A 22,361-nucleotide genomic window follows, 5' to 3' on the forward strand; every position below is an offset into this window, starting at 1 on the left:
AATATGAGATATTTTATTATTTAAATGTGTATTTTAGTTTATATGATGTTTTATGGTTAGACAAATATGAAGGATTATTTATATTTTATATTTAAATATTGGTTACCTTTAAAAAGAAAGAAAATATTAGTAATAACTACTAAAAATCAAATTGAGGCAAAGAGGAATCAGGTTGGGCGAATCTTTTGGGGAAAATATGAATATAAAGCTGTTGTAATAATTGTTTGCTCAGTCTTATTTGCTATAAAATTTATTATTTTATTATTATCGTATAGAATTATTAATAAAGAAAAAGGTAAAAAATGTTATTTATGTACATGATGAGAAAGGTATAGATATATCTTATATTTATGGAGTTGATAATTATAATGATTTTAAAATTATATATTTATAGTGAAGTGTGATGGGAAGTGTGGCAAAATATACTATGGATTCAATAACATCTGTCTCGCACCAATTCATTGTCATCTTTAATTGAAAGACGAGTTTTTTTTTTAAAATGAAATTCACTTCATATAATAAAAATGAGAAAAAAAAAACACATACAAGAGACACAACTAAAACCTAAGCCAATAAACTTATCTCGTACACACAAAACTATGTGTCTCGTCCTCAGAAGCACTCAATACAATGTTGCTTTAAGGATAGGTAAAAGAGTATTTAGAAGAATTTCAAACTCATGAAAAGAGGTGTAACATAATGACCACCCTAGTCAAGTTATGAGCCATCTTATTAGCCTCCCTTTTGGTCCAATGGAAAGACAAATCAGAGATAAATACAGTCTTAAATATGAATACTAAATTTAAACACTTGATTGAATCAAAACAATGATAACATTTTGACAATTAAACTCAATCATAATATTATTAAGCGTAAAACTACAATAATACTCAATGAGACGAGAGTCTCAAAAATTAATCAAGATATTAATTTAATGAGAGATATAAAATCAATTAACTCATAAATCAATAAAGATTAATTGAATCAATCTTTAAAATTTTTAGAATAATTTTATTTTAAAATTTTAATAATTTATTTGCTTTAACCGTTAAATCAATCAGATAAATGGAATTAAAAATTGATGATTTGCACCAAATTAGCCACCAGTCCAATTCCAAATAATTTCAATTAGGTTGATCCGATTGATTTTCGATATACAAAAAAAATTAGTATTGTACCATTATCTTAAAATTTAAAAATGAAATGATTTCAAAAATTTTTAAAAAAAGTATTAATATAATCTCACCCATATCGTCTCCACCACAGCTTAGCTGTATTTCACTCTCTCTCCTCTCTCTGAAAAACAGAACCCCTCTTTTCTTTTAATTTAATTGAAAAATAATAATATTCATTAAGGTTAACACTTAACAGAACTCTGTTCACTTCACTGCAACTAAAATTGAAAGTGTAGCGCTCTATACTATTCCACACACATTCCTCGCCTCTTTTTAACTTTTTTTTTCCCTATTCGATTCGTTCTTTAGGGTTTTTTGCGCTTTCGATTTCATTGCCTGTAAATGCTTCCTAAATGTACGGACAATCTCAGCCTATGAACATTCCCCCTCAGATCGCCGGCTCCGACGCTGACGTCGACGACGATGTTTCAGCCTCCGTATCCGTCGATAACCACCACATCGTTACTTACGAGGCTCCCTCCCTCGACGATGTTGGTGGAGTAGACGACGTAGCCACCAATCCTTTCTACGCCACTGCCGCCGCTACTTCCGCCTCTGGCTTGGATGTTGTTCCACGAGGCGATGGTGCCAGCCAACTCACTCTATCGTTTCGTGGTCAGGTCTATGTATTTGATGCTATTACTCCTGAGAAGGTCTGATTTTTTTTTATCAATTATGCCAGTTAGGGTTTGCTTAGATTTTTTGTTTTTGAAGTACCAAATTGATACCTTAAACTGGGGAGTGATGTGACTTCGTTACAACTTATTTTAAGTTATAAAATAAAATTGCACATTGTAAAGATTTTCCTTTTGAATCGAATTTTTGCAGTTTCATGCAGTGTTGTTACTGTTGGGTGGATGTGAACTGACTTCAGGTACCCATGGTGTTGAAATGTCATCTCAGAACCTAAGGGTAGTACTCTTAAATTTGTTTACTTTTCTTTTTTCTTGCTATGATTTTTAATTACCTTTTCCCCCTTTTTGCTTAGGGTGGAATGGACTTTCCGAGATCTAATCAACCGCACAGAGCAGCGTCGCTAGACAGGTTTCGCAAGAAGAGAAAAGAACGATGCTTTGATAAGAAAGTTAGATATGGTGTTCGCCAGGAAGTTGCTCTTAGGTTTGCATTTTCCTTCCCTGAACTGCCTTGTGAATGTTTTCATCAAATTTTGAACTAGGAAAGTTGTTTTTATTGATCTTGCAGTTGATGCTAACAACTTTGCCTGGGAACTAGTATAGTTTTAGTAACAATGGCCCTTTTGAGGTTTGAGGAATTACATGAGCATTAATACTTAAAGGAGGTTATGGGTTATATACGACAGGAGATATGTTTGGTGTTACCGGATTGCCAATGTAAATTATCTTTATTGCAAATTTTATATTTATGCAAATTATGTTTCTCCTTTTCATACATTATATGAGCATGATCATCACATGCATCGATAATGTTAAGATTAGTTCACTGTGTTTATGCATGCTATTCATTAATGTTAGAATCTGAGGATCTTTATAAATATGTGTTTAATAAATTACCATCCAATTCTAAAGAGCAATAAATAATCATTTTTGCAGGCTCATGTAGCCCAGATAGATGAGCTTTTATTAAAGTTGTCTTCTATGTTGAGGAATCTTGTTAACAAGATATTGCAGTGTCGTCTAGTCTTCTATGGGTCTAATTTTTAAAATTGTTTGAATTTAACAAAATTATTAGGATCTAGGGAGTATATATAGTGCTGATAGATTAACAAATCAGGAGTTACAAGGTAATATTTCTTGGAACATCAGACTGTACTAGGATAACATTTATCCACCTGTTTAGTTTCACTATCATCAAATTTAATTATTAATTCATGGATGCTCTTGTTGCTTGTCACTGACCGCTGCATTGTTTATTTTGCTACAGAATTATCAAACTCAATCAACAAAATTTTAGAGCAGGATATCTATTGGGAATAAGCTGGGATCTGGCATATCTATTCATGACCTTAAAACTTATTATAAGTTAATACAGTGCTTATTTAATGAAGAAGCCATTACTGAAAAGAACTGCTTTTGAATAAAAGTTTCATTTAAGAATCACTATAAGCTCATATTTCTAATTTCATGATCGATGTTTTGTAACAATTCAATTTGAATTCACTGAAAACACCTAATATTGACGATTTAGGGGATTTATATTCACTGAAAACACCTAATTTCATGATCCATGTTTCTTTTTAAATTGTTTTCAGTCTGACATGTGTCTTGTATAGGTCAAGTCTGATAAATAAATGGTCTCACAAACGGGAAAGGAATTTAAAGAATTCAAACAATGGCAAAAAGTATTTTCCTTCAATGTTTAATTGTCTGCTCTAGGAGCAATAGGAGAACCACACAAACAAATGGGAGAGCATACCCTTTTAATCTTTTAGGGAATTTTCATCTCTATTAATGATTAAGTAACAGAATAATTTAGAAAGAAAATATATATAGACGCACTATTGAGTTCATGGAAACTGAAATCTTAATATCTTGGATGTTTTATTTACTGAACAGGAGTCTAGAAAGCTCATTAGGGACCGTCTGTACTTATTGGCAACTTTTATTGTTCAATATTTGGTAATTTCTTATCTCTGTGATTGCATCAGGATGCAGCGTAATAAGGGTCAATTTACATCTTCCAGAAAATCTGATGGTGATTATGGCAGTTGTAGTCAGGATGATGATAACCTAGCAGATACTGTGTGAGTTTTATACCATCTTCAACTGTGCTGTTCTTTGCATTTTCTTTCAATGAAGATCTGGCAAATGTGTTTTCTGTTTTACCTTCAGGCATACTGCCAATATATTTATCATTTCTCTCATTTATAAGATTTCCTGGTGAAATCTCAAGATAAAATCCAATAATTGAAGTTATATAATGTCATTTTCTCAATCTTTCCAGTTGCACGCACTGTGGCATTAGCTCAAAGGCCACCCCTATGATGCGACGTGGTCCATCTGGTCCAAGGTCGCTATGCAATGCTTGTGGACTTTTCTGGGCAAACAAGGTTGGTGTCTCTTCTGTGATTGATAGTTCATATTTCTTCACTTTCTCCACGTTTCTCATTTACAATTGAGAATGTTGCTGTTCCATGATTCTTTGCAGCATTGTCACTGTAGTTCTGCTCATATATTGGGTAGTTTTAGATGTATTTAAGTCACTTTTATGTTTTTAACTGCTTGTTGAAGATTTATTAAATTGGATTGGTTATAATTAAGATTCCAATTAAAAATTTTCAGTGACATCTCATTGACTCACTCTATAAAGCTATTGTCAAGGAATAAGATTTACATAGTTGCTTTAGCCTTCAGTATGAGCCAAGTAACTCCCGCACTTCTCCCTATCTCTGTTCTACATGCAAAAACAAATATCCAGAGTGATGGGAACAGGGAATGTGATTCGTGTCCTTGCCGACTGCACATTATGCAATTATATAGTTTGTAATATTTATCTCTTTTTGTGTGCATAGAAGTTGAAGATTGTGATTGTAGCTATATTTTAAGTTTCCAAGATTTTTCTTCTACACTTTTCTCTGCCTCCTTTTCCCAACACCCATCCCCCATATTTCTCTCCTTGCATGTGCAGTAGCCCACAAGATTCTACATCAAGAAAAGGAAATGTACTTTTACGGACATATGTATTCCCTCCCCATTTTTACCTTTTCGATATTGATTTTTTTTGCTTACAAGTGTTATCCAACGTCTCTTTTACGGACATTGTTTTAAATTTACTTTTAGTTTTGCATGTAGATTAATGTTTTCCCCTCTTCATAACATTCAACGTGCTTTGAGTTCTTAACTATTGTAACGTCATGCAGGGTACTTTGAGGGATATTCCCAAGAAAACTCATGAACATTCCCCGACTCCAGTTGAGCAGGTATGTTTCATAAGATTGTGAAGTTATTCGACGTCTGGACCCCCTGCTAACATAAACTTTTTTTCTGATATAGGGAGAAAGCGAACCAAATGACTCGGATTCTGGAACTGCTATTCCTACAGAAAGCAATGTAGTACCTTTCTCAAATGGGGATGACTCAGCTCTAATCGGCATTGCCGAGCACTAATCATCCATGCCAATATTTGCCAATGTGTCAGTCAGCTAGATCTTTCATTAGTAATTTCTTTAAAACTTGTCCTACGTGTACAGATATCATAGTTGCCTTATCAAATATACGAAGTTTCTCCTCCTATTCCTTGAGTGAGTACCTTCTGCATTAATTAAAACTCTTTTTTAAGAGAAGCTACTTGAGATGTATCACTTGAAGCTTCAACAATTATCCTTTTTCATATGCCATAAGCTTCCAGCATCTTTACCCCTCGACTATCTAAGCCTCTTTTTATATATGTATACACATATATATATATTGTTGAGGGCGAGGATCTGCTTTGGAGTTTTTCACTCCCTAACGGTGGAGATATTGTTTTTGGGATGTCTATATTTGGTTGTAGTTATGTTTTTGTTTCTCTAGTCCAAGGAGTGCTCAAATGATGAAATATTTCCTTGGTGGATCTAGGCCTCTTTTCGAAATTTCGTGAATCCCTTTGGGCTTTCTTCGAAATAGGGAGATAAAAATCTTAAGGTTAAAATTGACCATACATCTTAAGATCAATACCTTCGCCATTGAGGGAGAGATATTGTAAAGCAGATATTCTCCCTGAATATATATAATAAATAATCAAATGCATTTTAAGATCAATACCTTCACCAGAGAGATATTGTAAAGTAGATACTCTCCTTGAATATATATAATAAATAATCAAATGTGAATTTAGTTCACGTAAAGTATGAATAATAATTTATATAAAGGGTCAATTGGAGTCCTTATATATGTTATTCCTTCTTTGTCAGATCCTTGTCGTGGTCCATCGTTTTCTTTTTGGTCATTTGAGCCAAGCTAAAAATACCAAAGAATATCATCTATGGAATGTCTTGATGTGAATGTGGTAGCAATAGCATGGTTAGTTGTTTTATTCCATTTTGATTATTATTGGTTGACCCTTAGCTTCAATTTGTAGGATTAGTAGTAGGCCTAGTAGTGTCCTTGTCATGACCGACCGACCTACCTTTTTACTTATCGAATTTACTCGTTCTCCTATGGGTTGACTTTGCTGCAACTTCAGTCAATTTTATTCGCACTAATTACATGGGGAGGGTGTCTAACCTCCATTTAGCCATTCACATTCAAAGTAAGGTTAGAAAGATTACTCGAATTGAGTTAAAATTTTCTAGTTAGATGAGTTAATGACTTTTATTTATTATTTTAATTGATCTGAATTTAATTTTTAAATTGAGTAGAGTAAAACTGTTTGAGTTTAATTTTTAAAAAATTAAAAATGTCAAATTGAAATTTTGTTAACAATATGGTTAATTTTAAGTTAGAGCACATAAATTTGAGATCATATATATTTGCAAAACTATTTCAAGGCAAAATAAGAGAAAAGAAAAACAAGATACTTTACCATCGTAAACTTAATTTGATAATTATTTATCATTTTGAATTTTTTTAAATTTTCATTTTTATATATTTTTAGAGTTTTATATAATGTTATATCTAACTTCTAATTGTTCTTTTTAATTCTTTTATGAATTTTTATTTTTATATATTTTTATTGAAAGAGATCAATTTACTTATTTTCAAATTTAACATGTGTAAGTGTTTACGCCCACTTATTATTTGAGTTGTAAAATTCAAATTAACTAGAACTCAAAAATCAAATTTTTAATAAATTTGAATAAATCAAATAACTCGATTCGATTAAGTCATAATTTAAATAATAATAATAATAAAATTTGAGTCATGGGGTTGTACAAATTTGGATATTTGAATTTAGCACTTTTTTTTCTAATTTGGCACCTAAGCTTGTCAAATGTTATACAAATTATTCTAAATTATACATGAAATTTGGTCCAATGTGTAATTTGATAATATGAACTTTGATTCGGTGCAATTATATGCATGAAACTTGAATTATGGTTCATATATATACATGAAACTTTGATTTTAATTCACATGTTCACATTTAAAGAAATGAATACATATATTTATTTTTATATTAGATAAATATAATTGTTTGTGTATAAAATATATCAAACGTAAAATGGTGTTAATTTGATAATATTGTCGGTGATTTATGAAAATTGAATCAAATCAAAATTTTCATGTATAAAATTACATAAAATTAAAATTCACGTATGAGATTATACATTAGATAAAAGTCCATGTATAATTTAGATACTTATACCTTTATTTATTTATATGAAATTGTTTCTTTTAATTTTAAATTAATTCAAATATTTGCTTTCAAAGAAAAAAAAAAGAGTAAGTTGCAACACTTTTTTACTCTTCCCTAGTGTAAAAATATTATTGTTTACTATTTATTTATAATATTTACAAGGGTAAGTATTTAATAGATTGATGGTTTTTATTCTACAAATAATTTCAAATTTTTACATTTGTCTTTTTTTAATATGTATTTTTAGTAATTTACTATATCCATGCATTATTATAGAAAATTCCAATTCTCTAGCACACACGACTCTTTTGATCATTTCTTCACATATACTTGCAGTAGTATTCAAGTAATGCCCTTTGATTTCACATGTTTCAGCCTATGATTTATAAATTGCTTCGGCACAAAATAAGAAATGGTCTCTTCAACACATAAAAGTTGGGAGTTCATATAAGACACTTATCAACCCTGACCTTACTTGTAGAGTTTAAAAACTTCATTCACAGTTTACCAAATATTTTATCTATTTATAAATATATTGCTTAAAAATGGTGAAATTATTTTGGTTCTTATCATTATAGTTACTACCTTAACAACAATAAATTTTTTGATGTAACAATGATTCGAACCTAAACTATTTATGAGATAGATGCATATCCTATTAATAGGCCATGACTTAGGGTTAACCTTAACTACAATATAACAAAGCAATGGCAATGGCTTTTTTATTATGACGGGTAATTAAATCAATTTATTTTTTTGTTAAAGCAATGAGACTAATGACTAGTGTGGTTTGAATGGGTTGAGCTATCAGTTTGATAAATGGTTTTGAACTAGTTAAATTGAGAATCGATATAAACCGACTAAAAAATTTTCGCATCCTTTTTTTAACTTTTTTTTGAATATTTTAAAGTTTTTAATTTTTTTAAATCGAACCAATTAAACCAATTAGACCGAAAATTAGTGGCCTAATCAATTTGACACCTATTCGATTTAAAAAAATTAGTATTTACATTACTCATCACACATGCTTTTATTTAATTTTAACCAGATAAATTCGTAATTAAAGTAAAAGTATTATAATAAATTATGCAAATATAAAAATTAAGAATCATGTGAGAATAACGTGAAATAATATGGGTAAATTTTTTTTCATCACTTAACTAAAAAAAATTACAATTTGGTCACTAAACTATTCAAGTGTTTTTTTTTTAAATCACTAGGCTATTAATTTTTTTAACGTTCTGATAGTGAGCTCCAATCAACAATTTGGAGATCGGTATGGTAGATCAGTACCCATTAATGAGTGGAAGAACATACCTTAGATCCAAGTTAATTTGACGATTAATGTTGGACATCAAAGAAAAAATAGTTTGAATTTTGGTTTAGCAAATTTGTAACGTCTAAAGTTGTTTCATGAAAAAAAACTGAACTGTAGAAGAGAAGGGGTAAAAGAGCTTTCGATTTGTGTAAACAATGGAAACAGATAAAACCATATAATATCGATTTTAACAGTCTAATAACTTAAACAAAAACTTTTGAATAATTCAATGAGGATATTATAACTAATGCTATAATTTATCAATAAATGCATTATTATAAATTGAGTAGCTACAGTAACTTAAGCAAAACACTAAATGATTAAAAAAACCTTAATCACATAAAACAAATTATTAACATGTAAAATATATTATAATATTCCGAACTCACAAAAATAAAATAAGTACAAATATGATATGAAAAATAACATGAACGAACATGAATACATAAACATGACAAAATCGATACTATTACAGTAACTTTCAATTTTTGTGTCATATATCTTATTGATTGTTTTTGTATAGTAATATTCAGTATCATTTTATAGAAAATTTGACACATTAATAAAAAATATAATTATTTCAATACAGTGGTGAAATTTTTAATTCCATAAACGGAGTTGAGATTTTGCTACATATCTTTTAAGTTGTTTTAAAAAAAGAGTATTTGATACATTGATAATGCACTTTTAAATTTCACAAGTAGAATTATAAAATTACCATATATCCTATTTACGAAGTTAAAATTTCTACCGCTTGTATAGAAAAAATGACCTTTTAACAAATGTGTTTATTTATAGTCTTTTATATCGTTTTATTTATTTATTTTATTATTTCTCATATTAAGTTTATGTTGTTATTAATTTGAAAGTTGTTAAATCTAATCAACCATGTTTAAATAATTGCAATTTATGTCATATTTTAGGTCAAAGTATTATGGAGGCCCTTGTAGTAGGAGTCTAATTGCATTTTACCTCTTTCCTTAAAATAGGTAGATTCGTCCCAATGTATTAGATTAAAGAGTAAACTGATCATTCTGTTATAAATCTTATCCGTTTATGTCATTAAAAATTGGTTCTTGGACGTTAGCATGAGGTACACGTGATATGCTAAAAGTTACTGTCTAGTTATTCTATTAACCATGTCAGTTTTAAAAGTACAAATAAATAAAAATTTTAACATAAAAGACTAATTTGATCTTTAATCTAATATATAAAGACTAATTTTCTCATTTTTAATTAAATGAAACAAAATATAAATTGTTTATTAATACAGGGACTTTCGTGATATTTTTACCTCACATTCTATAATAAATAAGGTTGTTAAAAATTTAAATTATTTTAGTGATATATATATTATTTTTTAAGTTTATTGCGAATTATCCATTCAAATACAATAGTATACTTGCGTGCATTTATCTAGTAAATATAACGATGCTCACCGCACGCTTGTGTCGTTTCAATCCAGAGCCGTTGGATCTCTTTTATTCCTTCCCAGATTTATCTCTAATTCTCTATCATTGTGGGCCCAACCTCTTCCAAAGTTTTTCATCACTCATCAATTCCATTGGACCTCACTTTGTCTCACTTGGTATAATTATGATTTTAATCATTTTAAATTTAAACTCTTTTAAAAAAATTAAAATTATATTTACTTTTACTTTAACATAATTTAATATGTTTAGGCTAAATTTGATGAACATGCATCACTTTAATGGAAAAAAATAATGGTGTGATAAGTAGAGACTCTCGATTTAGAGTATTGATTCGAGATCTATTATATATAATTATATGTATAGGTTTATAAATTTCATTATATGTAGGGATTTTAATTCATTTAGTCCCAATTTATTAATTTTAGCCTAGATTATATAAATTTTTAATTTGTAATAGTTTAATATTTGTAGTTACTAAGACTTATTTTATAATTATACCGTGTTTGGTACATCCAAATAATATTATTACAAAAGTAGAATTATAGTATAAGGACTAAAACCAGAATTAGACCATCTTACTTTATCCGCCACATATCAGTACCGTACTCCCGCAGAACACCTATCAAAGTCCCTTTTGCTTTCTTTCTTTCATTTATTTTATCTTATTTTATATTCATATAGGGAAATAGTAATTCTCGACAAGGCGACTCATTTTCTTTCTATCAAAAAATAAAATTTAAAAATAAAAGAGAAAAATTTTCCAATTTGAGTTTCTTTAAGGAAACACGAGCTCAGGCCCCTGCAAATCTTAGCTATATTTAGGGTTATTTTTCAACCTTTTATCATTCTTTTTTCTTTCAATTTTTTTCTTCTAATAATCGATGTTTTGTTCAACCTGAAAAATATTCTATCTAGGGTTAGGGTTTAGAAAATGGAAAAATATTGATGAAAAAGATAAATATTAAGTGAATTTTATGTAACCAGTAACCCAACGGAAGCCATGGCTTTTCAATGAAACAGGTGATAATCGCTAACTCGAGGGGGCATCGATTTTCGCTAAAGTTGGAAAGGTGCGGCCTTTGGTTGTTCCTTTTTGCTGTTTTTATATGGCGGCGGCGAATCCTCAGCCACTGCAGGCGCGTCCGTTTGTGGACCACGCGCGAGGGACGATACAGATCGAGGACGACGATGGAGACTACGAAGATGACGCTATGGATGACGTGGAGGACGCGAATGCCAACTCTGTGAATGTGGCGGAGCATGGAACAGGAGTAGTAGGCGGCGTTAATGGTGGTGGAGGCGTGGTTATGGCATCGAGAACTAGCGAGCTTACTCTCTCTTTTGAAGGAGAAGTTTACGTGTTCCCTGCTGTTACGCCTGAAAAGGTTTTTAGCTTTTTATCCTCTTTCAAATAAAAATTATATTTATTGCTAGTTGTTTTTTGTTTGATTTTAGTAACAAAATAATTCTCTCCTGTGAGTCCAATTGTTTTTGCAAAGCAGATTTCGATTAGTACTGTTACATTTTTATTTCCTTTTTTTTTCCCTTTTGTATTCTTATTTTAAAGTAATGTTTTGACGTGAGAAATGTGACCAAGTTAGCTGGAAGTGTAATAATGTGCCTGTAATACGATTCTTAAATAAAAGGTTTAATATGCGGAGGCTGAATTCATTTCTTGGAATATGGTTGATGAATTTAATTATTGATTTGTGGCTGAAGCACTAATTTCATTGAATAGTTTGTTGACTGAATTATGGAAGCAAAACAATTGTTTCTTTGCTGATAATAACTTCTGATAACTTTGGCAAATTACTGTTTCACTCTTAATCTAGCTAGAAGTTTATGTTTTAATAATTGGTAGGAAATATGTTGGATTCAAGTTAAAGTGTCCAAATCTAATATGCTGGTTGTGCTTTTTCTTGTTCAATATGTGTCCATCAGTCATCAGTGAAATTAATGACAATTTGCTATTTTACTATAGTCAGCCCTTAAATTGATTTTGTGCATTAGAGTTTTAATTGCCTTTTTTTCATTTTGAGGAAGTGGTTTTAATTGTTTTTGTGCTTTTTCTGTATCGGTTGAGTAATAAGTAATTTATTTTATATTCTTTTCTTTCAATGCATGCACTGGTTTAGAGCTTCTTCCCTTTTCTTCTGAATAAGCATACATTTTTGTTTGATTGTATGAAATAGGTTCAAGCTGTTCTATTGCTTCTAGGTGGTCGTGATATCCCCACCGATGTTCCTACAATTGAAGTACCTTTTGATCAAAATAACAGGGTATTGCTGCTGTTAAAATAATTATAAACAATTGAGTAATTGCATTCCACTATCCTTTTTTTTTTCATTTTGTTCCATATATCATATTGGATAGGGTGTAGGTGATCTTCCGAAGCGCTCCAATCTTTCAAGACGAATAGCATCCTTGGTTAGGTTCCGTGAGAAAAGGAAAGAGAGATGTTTTGACAAGAAAATTAGGTATACAGTACGGAAAGAGGTTGCACAGAGGTATGACTTTTTGTCCTCAATTTGTTTAGGTCTACAGTTTAATATTTTGAAATTAGGTTCTTTGATGTAGAACTTAATAGTGTAAACAACAGCTATCCAAAACTTTTGATGGCAGTGGAAAAGGCTATAGACATTTATTACAGGTTGCCATCCTGAGAAGTGTTTAATACGGCGAGCAGTTGGTTTTGTTTAAGTTCGAATTTAAAAGCTTCCATGTGTTCTTGCCTCTTTTGAAAGAGAGGCAGGCGTAAAAGTAGGCATGGACTTTAATGTCTGCTGTATGTATAGGCTATTTAAATTTCACAATTTTATGTACTGATTATCTTATGAGACTAATAGACTAGTGAGTGGAGATGAGTACACATTAGTGGTAAATGTATTACTGCATTTTTATGATATATACAAGTGGCAGTGGTGCAGCTTACAGTTTTATTCTGGTAGGATGCACCGTAAAAATGGGCAGTTTGCATCTTTAAAGGAAAGTACTAGTACTTCAAGCTGGGATTCCTCGCAAACTGACCTTCAAGATGGTACTCCTCGTCCAAAAACTGTGTGAGTTCCAAACTTGCATGTTACCAGATTATTTGGATATAAATATCATGTTGAACCTTTTGAAGAAATATATCTTCAATGTGTTATAGTGTCCGGAGATGTCAGCATTGTGGTGTTAGTGAAAATAATACTCCAGCAATGCGTCGTGGTCCAGCTGGTCCAAGGACTTTATGTAATGCATGTGGGCTTATGTGGGCCAATAAGGTTCGTTAAATTAGTTTTGAATGATGCTTTCCTTGTGGATGCTTGATTTGCAGTTCCATGGTCTATTATTTCTTTTTCACATTTGATACTTCATGCTTGTCCCCATAGTATTCTCTATTGAGCATCATCTTGTGTAGTTATAGTACGTCAGCATAGTTTTTGGAGTGTTGCTGGTAATCTTCAACAATCCTTCTTTTTGTTGTTGTTGTTGTTGTGATTTGTTGTTTTCTGTAACTTAATGTTGAACGTACAGGGAACGCTGAGAGATCTTAGTAAAGGAGGAAGGAGTATTTCCATGGACCAAAATGAACCTGTAAGTATCACGGGGATGTTCTCTACTTTGCAAATATTTATTTATTTTATTATTTTCACTTGCTACTTTGGTTAAAAATTGTTGAATGAATTATATATATGGTATACAGGAAACAAAAATTGATGTTAAGCCTTCAATTATGGAAGGGAACTTCCCTGGTAACCAGGATGAACATGTACATACATATTCTTCTCCTTTATGATCGAGCTTTTTAAGGTGGTTGTTTTCTTTCCTCTAACATGTACATAGATTGTGCAGGGGAATCCTTTAAAAGATGTCACTGATGGATCCAATAATGCTTCTGTCAACCCAGATGAAGAAGTAGGTTTTCTGATCCTTACTTAACTTGAATTACATGTTTTTATTTTGAAAGGAAAATCTGTTACCACCTGAAAGAAGTTCATCTTATAGCATTTAAATGTGATCTTTAAATATTGATGATTGTTATTCCTCGTTTATGCATTTATTCCTGGTTGATACTTTACCATAGGTATCGACTTGAAGACCAAATTCATTTTTGGATTGGTGTTATGCATTGATTCTTTCTTGTATTTGATTGGGCCATCTCTGTTGAGTAGGATTTTTATGGGCATAGATTCTTAGAAAGGACAAATTCTTAAATCTTAAATTTTGTGTTTTAGGTGGATATTTATTTACATATTGAAGCAACTGAACAAGATTCAGCAGAACAATTCTCAGAACTGAAATAAATTATTGAACCAGTCTAATAGGTAATCTGTTCTTTTTCTTTGTAACTTGCATTTCCACTTGGTGCAGGATTTGCATGAAAATGCAGAGGATCTTAAAAACTCTTTGCCTGTGGGAATTGTTCATCCCTCTGCAGATGACGATGAGCAGGTAAAACATTAGGGATTTTACAGAGGTATATAACATCAGTGTGTGTATATATTTGAAACCAAAAACAGTTCCGTTTTTCCCTAATATAATTCCTACAGCACAGCACAGCAAATGTTCTTGTTTAGACATGATTCTACTTTCTTGTAGGTCCCAATCAGGAAGTGGAGTATTTTTTTTTGGTAAAACTGCTAAAAGAGCCCTTAAACTAGTTTACTTTTGTTAAATAAGCCCCTATGCTTTTTTGATATTCAAATATGCCCTATATTTTGATTTGTATTTAAATTAGCCTTTATTTCAACTGAAATATGGATTTATATTAAGAGTTCTATTTAGGTATAAGTTAAGGTTAAGGCTTATTTGGATACTAGTTAAAGATTAAGGGCTTATTTGAATACCAATTATAGTTTAAATTAGAGTTCCAAGGGTTTATTCGGGTGTAATGAAAGTATAAAGGCTTATCTAGATAAATTGACAAAGTTGAAGGGCTTATTTACTACAATGACCATTTGTTTTCTAGAAAGCAGTTTTACTAACTGCATGTGTTCCTGACTCATATGAAATAATATAGTTTATACAAAATGCAGGAACCTCTGGTTGAGCTTGCTAATCCATCAGATACAGAAATTGACATTCCTTCTAGTTTCGATTAGAAGGTTTTCAATTTGGCTCCCAATCCAACAATTTAACAAGATGTGGGTATTAGACACACTTTTACCCCAGGTAGTTTCTCTTGCATCTGTGTGCTTGGTACAGTTGAAAAAAAAAAAGAAAAGATTACCATGTTTATATGGAGGCGAACATAGCCAGATTGTATGAGTTACCATAATTAGGAAACCAGCTTGACATTGAACCCTAAAGTATAGTAATCAGCTTGTGATTGGGAAAATACATGGTGCTGCTTTGCTTTCAGGCTGACATTTAGATAAACTTTGAATTGAAGGTTTTCCTTGTTATACTCTGTGTACATTTGATAGGTTAAAAATGGCTAATGCTTTTACTAGTTCTATAATATGTGATTTCTTTAGTACTTTATACAGCATGATGAGATGCTTATTTGTGTTACACTGAGTGTCAATGGTTAATAAAAAGAGGCGGTCCAAAATGCTGTGTCATACAAGTGTCAATGGTTATTAAGGGATTGCGTCTCTTTTAAATTAGTATGGTTACCTCCAATGTTTTGTGTTGGGTTGGGTTGGGTTGATTACTTATTCTTTTATTAAATTATAGAGTAAAAAATTACAATATGTTCAAAGTTATTGTACTTTTCATATATTTTGAATTTAATTTTCATATTTTTATTTTTAGGAATTTAATACTTCTATTTTGTTGAATTTTAAAATTTAGATTCATTTGTTAATATCGTTAAAATCCTGATGTTAAATTTGCTAGTGTGGTATTTTGAAATAAAATAACTCCCTTGGTATCAATGTATAAAAATAATTTTACAATGAACTTGAATTTAATAGAGAGTTCTGCATTTTAATTCGAATTATGTCAAATTAAGAATGTAGAGGATTGTTATTGAAATTAAACCATTAATTTTTAAAGTTAAAAGGAAAGCTAAAAATGTATAGGTGTCTAAATTATGTAAAATTAAAGTGCAGATATTAAATATCAAATTTGAGTGAAATATAGAGATCAAAACTGAAAATTAACTATTCTTATATAATCATAAAAAGGTAGAGGGGTTAAAAATGAAATCTAACCATTTTTGATGGTAAGTGTCTTATAAGGAATGCTCAATATCGAGTGAAATATAGAGATTAAAATTGAAAATGAAAAGGTAAAGAGGTTACAATTGAAATTTAACCGGTCTTTCTCATTGTAAAAAAAAAAAAACACACACACACACACATTCCTTTCATATATAGTAGTATAATATAGTAAGTGTGTTTATAGCTAATCTTTGTCATTGTGTTTTGTAATTTTGGGATTAGTTAAGAGTTGGTTTGTATATTATAGAGTAATTAAATGAAAGTGTAATTACATTCTCTTATAATTATAAAAATTATAATTCTTTAGATATGTTATGTTTGATAGTACAAATTATAATTATATAATTATATAATTTATATTTTAAAATATTAATTACTAGAAAAATATTATTATGATAAAATAATTTCTAAACAAGTGATAAAAATTAAATTAAATAATCGTATTTATTTTGTTAGTTTAAAATGTAGTCAATGATATAATTACTAATAAAAATAACAAGAAAAATAAATGTCATATGCAATTTTATCCAAATATTCTAGTGCATATTTGTTGGGTTATTTCTTCTTTAATATTCAACATATACTCTTTATAATTATCTGTTGGTCATTTATTGAGTTCATCATTATTATGATTATCAATATTTCCTTATTTCATGTAGTCTTCAAATATTGACCATTTCAATTCCATATGAAATATGTAACATGCATGTATGATCCATCTTTTTTTTTTTTCTATGTTATGCTAAGGTGATATTAATATGAGAAATAATTTTTAGAACAACATATGTCTTATCACCTACATTTCAAGCTTTTAATGTCTCAAATTAAAGAGTTCGAGAGTTATATATTATGTTTGTATCTGTCATAATTCTCTTAAATGGTATCATACCCCACAATATGGTGTAAGAAAATATTTTATATATGTATAATTAACATTGACCTTATAATATTTGAGTTTACAGTTCAAAAATTTGTAGTTTTAATTATAAAAAAATTATATAAACTTAATTTGAAGGAATATTTATACTAAGTTATATCCCTTTTATAATACATAAATTAAGTAAGAAAAATATATAATTTATAATATATAACCTTTATAAATAAAGTTTTATAAATTGTCCAATAACTTTCATAACAATTCTTAAAAGCAATATAGATTTTTGCCATAACTTTAGAAAGTTATTTTTATAAATAAATTATGATAAAAACTATAACATTTTTTTATCAATAAGTATATTATTTTTATAATATATAACATGAATACATAAATAAGTTATGTCTATACTTATTGACTATAAATTTTATAAATAAATATATTATAACACTTTTATAACATGTAAAATATTGATTATAATAAAATTTTCCTCATAACATTAGAAATTGTTAAGATTTATAATATAAGAATTTTTTGTCACAACTAACCCAATTTTGGAGTGTATTGGGATGCTTAAATTACATAATTACAATAGTTACCCAAACATGTTATTCTTATGTACATATAAGTAATTACACTCAAATTCAATTATTATGTTGCTTTCCAAACACTACTTAAAGAACATTTCTTTATCAAGAGGAAAACGCCATTATACACTAGTGAATTTTTAGAATATTTGTATGTGTACAAGAAAATAATATTTTTAATATTTTGTTTTTATTTTTAATATTTTTTGAAATCTAAAATAATTAAGTAATTATAAATTAAAATTTTATTTTTTAAAATAATATAAACGTAAAATTATGTTGGATTTTTAAAAGAAAAATAATAAATAAAATAAAATTTATATTAAATGGCTTCGAGATCGAGTAAAAGATTTGATATTTTAAAATTATAGAGAAATATTATTGCATTTATATCGACTTTGAATTAGAGTTGATGAATTTCTATTTAGTATGAAATTAAAATAAAAATAAAATAAGAAAAAATATATTTATAATTTAATTTACAATTATTCAGGTAAAATTTTTAAAATTATTTATGTAAAATGTTTAATATGAGTTGGGTATAGAGGTGCTCATATGCCGGGTCGGGTTGGATCTAAGCATATATTAATATACTTTATACTTGTCCAAGCCTAATCTGACTCGAAATATGAGCTTAAAATTTTATTCAAATTAGTCTATATTTGTAAAAAAATTAACGAAGTCCATTTTAAGTGCCTTATATTATTTTTAAAATTTAAGAAATATTTATATTATATTATATTAATATTTAATAACTTTATACATTTTTATTTATTGAAAATTTTTATAATTATTTTAACATTATTTTAATATTTACATTAGAGTACTATTATATATTTAGTATAAGTTTATTTTTTAATGTGTCCTAAATTACTTAATATATAAAAATAACATAATATAAAGTATTATAAACTTAAAAACGAGCTGGACTAAGCTTGGGCCTTGAATGTTCAAGCCCAGCCTTGAATGGATTTAATTTTTTTGTCTAAGTCTATTTTTTGGGCCTAATATTTTTACATAAATCTTCCCAAATTTCAGACAGATCTTCGAGCCTAAGCGAATAACTCAACCCATAAACAAGTTTAATATTAAAAAATGACCCAAGTTTGAATCGAATTGGGCCCGCAGCACAATAACGGGCTTATATACTTATGGCTTAAAAATAGAGCCCAATATTCAACTCAAAATTAGAATGTTCTGGAGAAGCTAAACTATGCTAAGGTCGGGGCCATCAGATCGGATTGCTAGAAACGTGGAGCCCATGAAAACCGCAAAATTTATTGCCCAAGCAACAACACTCCTATATATAGCGAAAGGCCAAGCCTATCAGTCGACGCGTTACGACTCTCAACAAAGCCTGCAATCCGTACCATTTATATATCGTTCACGCTTTTCCCAGCCTTAACCTATCACGCTTTTAACAATGCCCCGCCGAAGCTCTGGAGGTTAGTAAACGATCCGTTTATCTCTTCTCGTTGCTGTAGTATTTTTTTTAAAGATCGAATGCTGTATGTTGTGGTTATGATTTAGGTTTTGATCTTCATGTGTATGAAGTTAGGATTTTTTATGATCATCGCTTCTTAGTTATGTTATGTTATGTTTTGTCTTCGTTTCGGAGTTTTCTCTGATTTTTTTTATTTGAATAAATCAATGTTTGTCATGACATGTAAAGATGATAATTTATTTCATTTAATGTAATTTTCGGTTTTCGTTTTCATTCCCGCTGTTATGTCATTAGCGATTGTGAAATTTCGGCAATTTTATTTCGAGGATTTTCTACCTGCGGATATTGGATGCACTGCATTTTTATTGGATTTTTTATTCGATTTTTTTCACTATTTCTCCTTTTTCCTGGTAGTTTTAGACCTATAATCCCCACAATATGTTAAAAGTGAAATGCTGATTTTTGCAGGAAGGTCAGCCCCAAGGCCTGCTGCTCGTGCACCATCGAGCAACGTTCCTTCGAAACCCGGTATTTTTGCTTATTGACTTTATGAATAACTTTTTTTGTACATGACTCTATGAATAGTTAATTCTTGTGGTGTTATTTTTAATCTTTTGGTCTAAAAAAAATCAAATGTAAAATAGTTCCAACAATTTGAGAATAAATAGGGTGCAATTAAGTTTTAATTTATAGTTAAATGCCAAAATTTATTGCATATTTCTTTTTTGATTTATAATTAAATGTTAATATTTGGTTAGTCACGAATTTTTCCTTTTCTATCCATCTCCTAAATCCACGAAAATTTTCGTTTTATTTTGAAAGAACGTAACTGGAATGGAGAAATCATGTGTAATCAACACGCAATTAAATACCAAACTGAATACTTGAAACTTAACTTGTACCTAATTTATTGATTTTATGAATAGTAGTTCTTGTCGTGTTGTTTTTAATGTTTTGGCCTCCAAAAAAAATGTATGGAGTTCAAAGTGTCTAGTAGCTGTTGCTTACCATAGTAGTGACGAGTTGGAAATCAATTTCCTCTGTACGATGTTAATTCTAACACTAACGAGAGGGAATTCAGTAAGAAGAGTGAATAGTAGCATGTTATTGAGCATTGTATATTCCATTTGAATTTTCTTATTGATTTGCAGATTTATATCTGAGTTGAAGCTTGTATGAAACATTGTTTCTAAAGTTTATTCTCTCAAGTTATGTTTAATGAACTTAATTGGGTTTTGATTTTTTGCAGCTAGTTCTGCCCCTCCTCCAGCACCTGTGCAAAGTGGAAATGGACTCGGTGCTGCCATTGTAGATGGTTAGTTGGAAGCTATTTTTGCTTACAGTTAGAATTTCTTATAGGCTATTTATTTATTTTTTCGTTGTTTATACGTAGGTATTGGATGGGGTGCCGGAACTGCTATGGCTCACAGGGCTGTTGATGCCGTCATTGGCCCTCGCGTCATCAAACACGAGACTGTTGCTTCATCAGAACCAGCTGCGGCTGCTTCTGCTCCCGCACCAAACACAAATAGCATGAACATGGATGCATGTGGTGTTCAATCCAAAGCACTAAGTGATGTATGTATTTTTCTTCCCTTATATTCTTCATCCATTAGCTTCCATATTGAGGGATTGCTCTTGAATGTACAGAGTAGTGTCCCTGGTTTCTGTGCATTCGAGATTAACGCTCATTGATTTGGTTGCAGTGTCTGAGCAACTTCGGAAGTGATATCAGCAAATGCCAATTCTATATGGATATGCTGCAAGAATGCCGCAAGATCTCCGGTGCGTTGGGCGCTTAATGTTGAAAATCTAAAATCCCCCATCAAGGTCATTGCAATTTAGGAGTTTTGAGTAGCCGTGTCCTTTTTAGTTTGTCTATATTGATGCAAGCAATGGGCTTGCTGGTGGGAAAATGGCACTGTTTAGGAAAACTCGCTGCTGTAAACTTAACATCGCATATCTAAATTAATAAATAATATTTTTTATTGCGATGTTTCTTTCGAGCTAAGATTGGTAAATTAGGCGAGGTTAGGTGAATAATATTTTCGATCACTCGTTTCAAATAATTTGAGCGCTAGCATTCTAAAACAAAGTTATTTTAGTCGTTTTAAGTGTAGGGATGGTTTAAAGAATCTGTGAAATAATGTATTTTAAGAGATGAGAATTTTGGAAGGAAGATAAAATAAAATGATTGTGGGGGATTAGTTAGTAGGTTAAGAGAAATTTTTTTAGAAGTGGATTATCAGATTCCATGATTGCTTTGAGTGAGGTCTTATGGATTATGTCATGGGGATATCTAAATTGGTTTATTAAAGTGATAGATAGGTGATGAAAATTTGTGATTGTGGGGTGAGAATAAGCGAAATAAGATTTATTTTAGTTTTATTTTTCATGAAAAATAAAAAAAGAAAAAAGTTCAAAGAAAAAATTAAATTGAGTAAAACGAATAAATATAGAGATACATTATATAATTTAATTTTAATTTTTATTAAAATGAATGATTTAATATGTCACGGCGGTTTATTATTATACCGTCAACGGCATTTAATAGTTTAATGATTAAAATGTTACAACAAGTGAATATAAGTGATTAAAATGTAATTTGAGATAAAAAATAATTATTTTGAGAATTTACCCTTTTATTATACTATTAATACTTATAATTTTATAAATAAAATATTAATTATCACAAAATATTAATATGTATTATATTAAATTGTTTTAATATTAGATTGATACTTTTTAAATTAAATTTATTTTTTGTCTAATTCAATATTTCAAGTCTATACTTTTATCAAATTTCTCTTATTAAATAAGCTTTCGAGCCAAGTTGAGTGACTCAACTCATGGACAAGTTTAGTTTGAACTTTACTTTTACTTTATTTACTTTACTTTAACACTATGTGATCTTAATTACTAAATGAAATGGAAGGATTTTATTAATATCCATAAATGATAAATCATAAATTGAATTGTTAAATTAAAAATTTTAATGATTGAATTGATACTACTTTTAATCGGATCCTAATTTAGTTGTAAAATTATCTAAAAACATAATATTTTGTTAAAGTAAGAAGTACCATTTTAAGATATTTTTGTTTTTACATATAATATTAATATATA

The 22,361-nt window shown here is 29.7% G+C and overlaps 3 protein-coding genes across 11 annotated transcripts; all 3 read left to right on the forward strand.

The window, feature by feature from the left end:
* The first annotated feature begins 1,259 nt into the window (after window positions 1-1,259).
* LOC108484096 (GATA transcription factor 25-like) lies at window positions 1,260-5,493 on the forward strand. Its single transcript, XM_017787749.2, has 7 exons — window positions 1,260-1,828; window positions 2,004-2,087; window positions 2,164-2,294; window positions 3,802-3,897; window positions 4,098-4,203; window positions 5,014-5,073; window positions 5,147-5,493. Exons 1-7 carry the CDS (start codon window positions 1,529-1,531, stop codon window positions 5,258-5,260), a joined length of 891 nt encoding a protein of 296 aa, XP_017643238.1. The 5' UTR covers window positions 1,260-1,528; the 3' UTR covers window positions 5,261-5,493.
* Window positions 5,494-10,823: 5,330 nt separating this feature from the next.
* On the forward strand, window positions 10,824-15,732 carry LOC108486611 (GATA transcription factor 24-like). 9 transcript variants are annotated; one of them, XM_053029930.1, is made up of 12 exons: window positions 10,824-11,004; window positions 11,202-11,566; window positions 12,374-12,460; window positions 12,555-12,688; window positions 13,109-13,240; window positions 13,330-13,444; window positions 13,698-13,757; window positions 13,867-13,932; window positions 14,007-14,078; window positions 14,535-14,615; window positions 14,763-14,794; window positions 15,200-15,732. In XM_053029930.1, the coding sequence occupies exons 2-12, from the start codon at window positions 11,288-11,290 to the stop codon at window positions 15,429-15,431; spliced, it is 1,290 nt and encodes a 429-aa protein (XP_052885890.1). In that variant the 5' UTR covers window positions 10,824-11,004; window positions 11,202-11,287; the 3' UTR covers window positions 15,432-15,732. The 9 variants fall into 9 exon arrangements, 6 of the variants coding, with proteins under 6 accessions (XP_052885890.1, XP_052885891.1, XP_052885892.1 ...); XM_053029931.1 differs by having other exon boundaries at window positions 14,016-14,078; XM_053029932.1 differs by having other exon boundaries at window positions 13,130-13,240.
* Window positions 15,733-19,105: 3,373 nt separating this feature from the next.
* Window positions 19,106-21,330, forward strand: LOC108484557 (uncharacterized). The gene is made up of 5 exons (XM_017788377.2): window positions 19,106-19,236; window positions 19,704-19,763; window positions 20,485-20,550; window positions 20,629-20,813; window positions 20,942-21,330. Exons 1-5 carry the CDS (start codon window positions 19,215-19,217, stop codon window positions 21,035-21,037), a joined length of 429 nt encoding a protein of 142 aa, XP_017643866.1. The 5' UTR covers window positions 19,106-19,214; the 3' UTR covers window positions 21,038-21,330.
* The last annotated feature ends 1,031 nt before the right edge of the window (window positions 21,331-22,361 follow it).

The sequence above is a fragment of the Gossypium arboreum genome, chromosome 6, assembly GCF_025698485.1.
Source record: "Gossypium arboreum isolate Shixiya-1 chromosome 6, ASM2569848v2, whole genome shotgun sequence".
Taxonomy (NCBI): Eukaryota; Viridiplantae; Streptophyta; class Magnoliopsida; order Malvales; family Malvaceae; genus Gossypium; species Gossypium arboreum.